General features: G+C 38.8%; 1 protein-coding gene across 1 annotated transcript; it reads right to left on the reverse strand.

Annotated features, from left to right (window-relative positions):
* Positions 1 to 2,727: 2,727 nt before the first annotated feature.
* On the reverse strand, positions 2,728 to 4,717 carry LOC136709810 (chemerin-like receptor 1). Its single transcript, XM_066685330.1, has 2 exons — positions 4,668 to 4,717; positions 2,728 to 4,472 (listed from the first exon to the last, which is right to left on the reverse strand). The coding sequence occupies exon 2, from the start codon at positions 4,458 to 4,460 to the stop codon at positions 3,468 to 3,470; it is 993 nt and encodes a 330-aa protein (XP_066541427.1). The 5' UTR covers positions 4,461 to 4,472; positions 4,668 to 4,717; the 3' UTR covers positions 2,728 to 3,467.
* Between the last annotated feature and the right edge of the window lie 2,626 nt (positions 4,718 to 7,343).

Raw genomic sequence — 7,343 nt, forward strand, 5'->3', positions numbered from 1 at the left:
CACAGTGGTCAGAGGGATTTGAAGCCATTCTTCTTGCAGGATAGTGGCCAGGTCTCTACGTGATGCTGGTGGAGGAAAACGTTTCCTGACTCGCTCCTCCAAAACACCCCAAAGTGTCTCAATAATATTTAGATCTGGTGACTGTGCAGGCCATGGGAGATGTTCAACCTCACTTTCATGTTCATCAAACCAGTCTTTCACCAGTCTCGCTGTGTGTGTTGGTGCATTGTCGTCCTGATACACGGCACCGCCTTCAGGACACAGTGTTTGAACCATTGGATGCACATGGTCTTACTGGTGCAGTGTGGAGTTAATGAAGATTGGCCACCAGGCTGCTCCAATTTAGCCATGAAACCTCCCACACTACAATGACAGGTGTTTCACTTTCATTGTCTAACCCCTGTATGTGATTTATGTGTTTTAAATGAATAAAATGAGTTTCCCAAACAGACAAGGGATGTAAAGATCGTGGTTTTTGTGTTTAAAAAATGTTAAATTTGAAATAAGAGTTGTTGCAATGCTGACCTTAGCCTTATATAGTTGCCTATTTAAAGTGGAAATGGAAATTAGATAGGAACCTGCACAGTGAATAGCTCCTGTATTAGCCTTGACAACTGACTCTTGTAAGGTGGAACTAAACCTTTGAATGTGAAAATTGTGAATAATAACCAAACATCTGCCTCAGAAGATTACATTTAAGGAAGAATGGAAGAATTGTAAAGAAGATCCAAGTCCCTGTCTACAGAAAAATATAAGGTGGAAATTAAAACTAAAATATGAGTCTGGTGACTACAGACAAGTGTACATTGTTTCAATAAAACATCAACCTACACTAACAAAAGGCAAAATGAGAATGAGCCATCACTGTTTTTCCTGTATCCACCAGATTCATATCCAGCATTACAGATTGGTCCTTCACTGGCTACACTGGCTTTCTGAATTTCCCCAAAGCACATATTTATTATGGTAGTTTAAGAGCTGCTCATAGAATGCTGTCTCAGAGCTCAAAAGTCAGTCGTATTCAACAGTGGTTTGAGGCCTTACTTTACAGGAACTGAGATTTGTCTGGATTTCTTGAATATTTTCACAATATTATAAATGCTAGATAGTGAAAGATATAAACTCTCCTCGATCTTGAGTTACAGAATGTCCTGATTGAACACTTTGGTGTATACATGGTAAAGTTCTAAAACAGTAAAAATTTAGAAAATCAATATTTGTATTTTAAATAGCCTTTTGTTAATCCCTGAAGGAAAATTAGTTTGTTAGAGCAGCTTACATATGATGAACACAACTATAAAAATACAGAATTTAATAATAAAAATGAATGTAATGTACATTATACAGAGAGAATATAGAGTGCAGACACATGGATTGGGTAATTACAGATGAAGTGTCCACAGCAGTAAAATGCTACATACTGTAACACTGTTAAATGAATGTTTTGTCAGTTAAATAATGGTTCAGTGCATTAAGAAATAACACAATTATTGCAGTTTACTTGAAATTTAGTTTTTACATTGAGCCTTTAGGGGTTAATAGAAAAGTCCAAATGTTTCTTCTAAAGTCTTTCCTCATGAAAGTATGTAACGTTTATACAATGCTCTTTTGAGGCAACTGTTCATTCTCTGGCACAGGATGAACCCAAAAGTGGTAATGGTCACAAACTCAAATAGAGTCCTTTCTCTGTAATGTAACTAAAAAGATTTACTCAGAAACGAGTTGGCGCTGGAATGTAGGCAAAAATTTAAAAAGTTTGTAGAAAAATAATTACTTTGCCTTACGTTTAGTTCTATTAATGGTAAAATGTGATATGGCAGCGAGGAGACAATGGAAATAACAACTATATAATGATCTGGAAAGGCTTTCTAAAAGCTGTCAGGAGGTTGGACTTTGGTAGATTGTGTAGTACAACAGCATACAGCCGACAATGATCAGGAAAGTGGTCAGAAATCCAAAGATGAATCTGTGTTATAGTCATCATGCTCAACATCTTGAAAAGCCACAGTCTGTTGGACCTACAGACTTGAAGAAAACTAGAATTTCTAGCACAGATGCTTTTCTTATGGTTTCTGTTTCTGAGCCCAAATAGGAAATGTTCCAACGATGTACTGTTTTACACTGATGATGGCAAAGTTGCAATGATGACAAAGATGCGAGTGTAAATGTACTGAACATGAAGATTGGAACCTAACTTTCACATGGAGCACCCGGAAGTCCACAAGTGTTTGTCCATATAAGCAACGTTAAGTTGCAGGAATCTCATACAGTGGCGTTCAAAAAGTCTTGAGAAATAGATTTTTTTAAAAGACTATTAATACAGGGTGTGTTCCTGCCTTGCGCCCAATGATTCCGGCTGGGCTCTGGACCCACCACGACCCTGAACTGGACAAGGGGTTATAACAATCAATGAATTAACAAAAACATTTGTGTATACTTCACATTTTTACAATTAAAACACATAAATCTCACAGTTACGTGGAATTTGCTGGAACAGATTTGTGAGATTTCAGCTCGTCTGACAGTTTGTTAAAAGGAGAGAAAACTGAAAAAAAGAAGGGACCATTGGAGGCTCTGCATTACCGGTGGCCAAAATGTGAAATATTGTGACGAGGAGCACTGGACTGTAAGTGGTGTCCATGGCAAGTAATGCTTATGGAAAATAAACCACACTTTATCAGCAAATTTATTGACATTTTTATTTCATAACATGTTTGTTTCCCCCGTGTTTGTATTGTGTAACAGCTAATAAATGTTATGACAGACTTGCTACTGGTCACGTTATCGCAAAGCCCCTCCCCCAGACCACTGACACAATTCTGACCCTTTTAAAAACAAGTAACTAACATCAGACATTTCACAATTCAGTGTTTAAAAATAGCATTCTTAAGTCGTTTTAGCAAAAAGAAGACACAAATTAAAACATCAAAAGTACCTATCATCAAGCCTATGATGTTGTATTATATAACACAGCCTGAGCTTAATAGAGTATGCAGTGATAGACCACCTTTTTGTGGCCCAGAGTGTGAAATTTATAGAGCTTTAATATTAACATCAACAGTTTATTTACTACACATCAGCAGTCTATAGCACCTTTAAATCTTGACAAACAACCATTTGTAAGAAACCGATCACAGGATAATGCACTCTTACACTTGCACCTCTTTCACACAATCCATCCACCTAGCAACATGTGTTTTTGGAGTGTGGGAAGAAACTGAATCACCTGGAGAAAACCCATGCAAACACAGGGAGAACACACCACACTGAAAATAAACAGGAAACACTAATATGAACTTACATATAAACACTAATATTTAAATGATTTGTCTTAAACAATTTGCATATACAATGAATATGTTAAAGGCTCTGGTACCAGGACAAATAAGGTATTTACAAAGTTAGTTGGAAATAAATGTATGGCTGTTTGTAAAGGCGTGCAATAAACTGTTTCTTATTTATTTCTGTCACAGAACAGATGAAATGGTGGTCGTATGTTGGCTTCCTCCACGAGTCAGATTTGTCCCTCTGTCAGTGCTCTGGTTGTCCTCTTCCTCCATTGCATTTTCAATGTTTGACAGAATTGCATAAAATTGCTTCTTAAAGTCCTTCCCCATGAATGCATAAAGAAACGGGTTCAGACAGCTATTAGCGTTGACGAGAATGAAGCCGAATACGTCCATAATTTTTAGAATTTGATTTTGTTTAATGCTTATATAAATCAGCGTTACTATGTGGTAAGGCAGCCAGCAGATCAAGAAAGTGGCACTCAGTGCTATCATGATCCTGAAAGGTTTTTTAGATGAAACCATCTGCATGGTCTTTAGTTTTCGTATTATGATGAAACAACAGGTGATAATTATCAGGAACGGGATCAAAAATCCAAAAATGAACTCATATATAGGTATTGCTGCAGAATCTGTATATATTTTACATTGATCAGTGGTTATCATTCTATTCTCAGAGTGAGGGATAACTAGAGCTGGAACATTAAATATTGCAGAGATGAACCAAACTACAACAACTACCATAGAGGCCCTTTTCACTGTGCGCTGATTCTGAGCCCAAACTGGAAACATGACAATCACACAACGGTCCACGCTGATGATGGTGAGGAGGAAGATGCTGCAGTAGAGATTTAGGGAAATGTTTAAGCAAATTAAATAGCACATGAACTGTCCAAAGATCCAGGTCTCTGTGATCATATAATAGACAAAAAAGGGAAGGGTGGAGCAGTACAAGAAGTCGGACACAGCCAGGCTCAGGAACCAGATGCTGATGACTGACTTTCGGACTTTAAATCCTGCAATCCAGATCACCAAACCATTTCCAGTAAGACCCAGGACAATGATGATCACGCTGCTCACTAGATAGAACTTATTCAATGGATCCATTCCTGTGTCATTGTTCCTGGTGCCATTTTTAGAAAGGTATGTTTCTGTTACTGGGGTTGAATTCATGATGTCTCAGTTCTATAAAGGAGACAGAAATCAGTAGATGTGTTAATGTTCTGTAAGGTTTTGTTACCAATTAAGCAGAAATACCTTCGTCCACCATTTGCAGAGAAATAATAATCTACTAGTGAACACTGCATGGCTTTGTTTTATGGAATATTTACCTGTAAATAAATATATTTATATATGTTTAAAGAAAATAAAAAGACTCACCGGCCAATGGCTGCTTCAGCACACTGCTGCAGAGCTGGGGATGGTGTTGCTGCATAAGATGAGTAATGATCTTTTGTATTATGAGAAACATTTTGTAACTTTCACTTCCTTTTTGTGGTTTGTCAGAATTCAAAGGAACCTTCTTTCTACTGAACGGTCATGCCAGATGTACACTGTGCACTTGTATAATTTTACACTGCACGCACGCATTAATCATTTGTCATATACACCACAGTGCATTTGTTTAAACAGAGAAGCCTCCGAATTTTTTAACGTTTGTTTAACACACGCATTAACCATTTTTTATTGTTTAGCATCTGAGTGTTCTTGTGTTTAGTGTGTGTGTGTGTGTGTGTGTGTGTGGTCTGAGAATATAAGAGCTGTTCCAGAATATTAGTCAGCAACCAAAAAGTGTTGCGTAATATACATTTTCAAGAATCAAATGTAATTTTGGGATACTGCAATGCCAGCTCCTCTTTGCTGGTAAACTCTGGATTTTTTGACAAACAAACTGCAGCAGAAGTAGCACAGTGGCTCAACAAGTGTCAGTGTCGCATAGCTCCAGCATCCTGTATTGTGAGCCACCTTGAGCCACTGTCTGTGAATAGTTTGGTGTGTTCTCCCTGTATCTGTATGGGTTTCCTCCAGGTGCAAACCCAGAGGTTGAAAGGCGGAGGTAATGTTTTAAGAAGATGCCCAGTGCTGCTCAAAATGGTTTGACAGGTGTGTGGCAAAAAAAAAATATATATATAATCTCTTAATTGTGAAAATTGTTGAACAGCTGTTTATAAATCAAAAGATTGATTATATGGCATCTGCTGTGGTTTATTTTTATGAATTCTCTTTAGAGGTCTTACTTCCCATAATCTTTGATTGACTTCTCGTGTGACATTCAAACATTCAAATCCACCTGGTTCTTCACTGAAGGATTTTCACTTATTTTTTTTTATTTAGTTTTAGTTTAATGCTCTGTGAAGGACTGGCGAGATTCTCGTCTTGTGGGCGCCTTTGTTGGCTCTCGTTTTCCTGGTATTCATTGCACAAGAAGCCGATGAGGAAGCTACATGATTCACCACAGGTTTTCTCATTGAAAACTGTCGGATCACTGGGTTCAGTTTATATATACTGTCAATGTGATATATTGATACTCTTTCATTTACTACCTCTAGAATCTCAATAGTGAGACCCAGTGTATAAAAGAGCATTAGTACTGAGAAATTAGAGAAGTATGAAAATGTACTGCTGAGTCATTGTTAGTTGATTAGAGCTGTGAACAGTGGGTGATAGCTAAAAACAGAAATGTCACCATTGGTTTAAAGTGGGACATATTGCTCAAACATGTTGAGGCAAGAAAAAGTCAGGACAGACTCAGTATGTCACTCAAAGAGCACAGTCTGCATTAATCAGGAGACTGCTGCTGGAGTCAGTGCTTCAACTGCCACCACACACAGATGTATCCAGGACATGGCCGGGCTACAGCTGTCACATTCCTTGTGTCAAGCCACTCATCACTCAGAGACAATGCCAGAAGCGTCTCACCTGGGCCCAGGAGAAAAAGGAGTGGACTGTTGCTCAGTGTCTAAAGTCTTGTTTTCAGATGAAAGTAAACTTTGCACTTCATTTGTAAATCAAGGTCCCAGAGTCTGGAGGAAGAGTGGAGGGGCACACAGTAAAAGCTGCTTGAGTCTAGTGTGAAGTTTTAGAAATTAGTTTTTAGAAATCAGGAAATTTTAGAGCAATTCATGCTTCCCTCTGCTGACAAGCTTTACAAAGATGCAGATATCATATTCCAGCAGGATTTGGCATCTGTCCACACTGCTGCCAAAAGTACAAATGCCTTGTTTAAAAACCACAGTATCACCGTGCTTGTTTGTCCAGCAAATTCGCCCGGCAACTTTATCCTCCTTGAGCCCTAGTAAATGTTCCGGGTAAAGTCAGATTCAGGCTGTAGACATGCACTCCCTGCCAGATGCACTCTTGGCCCCCGCAACATCATGTGCAAATTCACTCTCTGCCACAATGACAGAAATGACAAAGCAGAACGGTCTGCTTTTCGAGTCGAGGGACACCTAAATACAGTGTAATCTTTGTATAGTTCTGGTGCTGTATATATGATGACCTTATCATTAGTGTAGTGTTTTCAGGTGCTATAAATGATGACCATATAATCATTAGTGTAGCGATTTTTGGGAGAAGGGTCTGGCTGAACTGGATAAGTGACCTGTGGGAGAAAGGTACCAAACAGATTCGAAGGAAGGCAGTAAACAACTGAAGGACATCTCTCACCATTTTTCCTGACAGTAATAAAATAGGAGATAATGAGGCACCAATAAGGAAATGTTTGGGTTGATGGAACGAGACGTGATGTAATAACGCCCAAATGGCACATGATGGTGTACGTGACTGGGGTCCTATATATTGCTTGACTCTGTTTAATAAAGAGGAGAGCTAAGAGAGAATTCTTGACTACGTGTCTTGACTACTTAGAGATTAATTTTAGATTTGCCATAACAATTTGGGGTCTCGTTGTCCGGGATATCTCATGTGTCTGGTGTCTTCCGAGTGGGGAAAAAGACGGATTGAAAGAGCAAATCCAGCCATCCACCAGAAGCCTCCAGAGCGGGGAGGTGGCTCCGTTTCGGGTCCACCGGCACCGCTGATATTGAACTTGGCACG

Source organism: Hoplias malabaricus, chromosome 11, assembly GCF_029633855.1.
Source record: "Hoplias malabaricus isolate fHopMal1 chromosome 11, fHopMal1.hap1, whole genome shotgun sequence".
In the NCBI taxonomy this organism is placed as follows: domain Eukaryota; kingdom Metazoa; phylum Chordata; class Actinopteri; order Characiformes; family Erythrinidae; genus Hoplias; species Hoplias malabaricus.

Bases quoted from the DNA above. Each gene is read 5' to 3' on its own strand.
- LOC136709810 (XM_066685330.1), bottom strand. From the start codon at position 4,460: ATGAATTCAACCCCAGTAACAGAAACATACCTTTCTAAAAATGGCACC.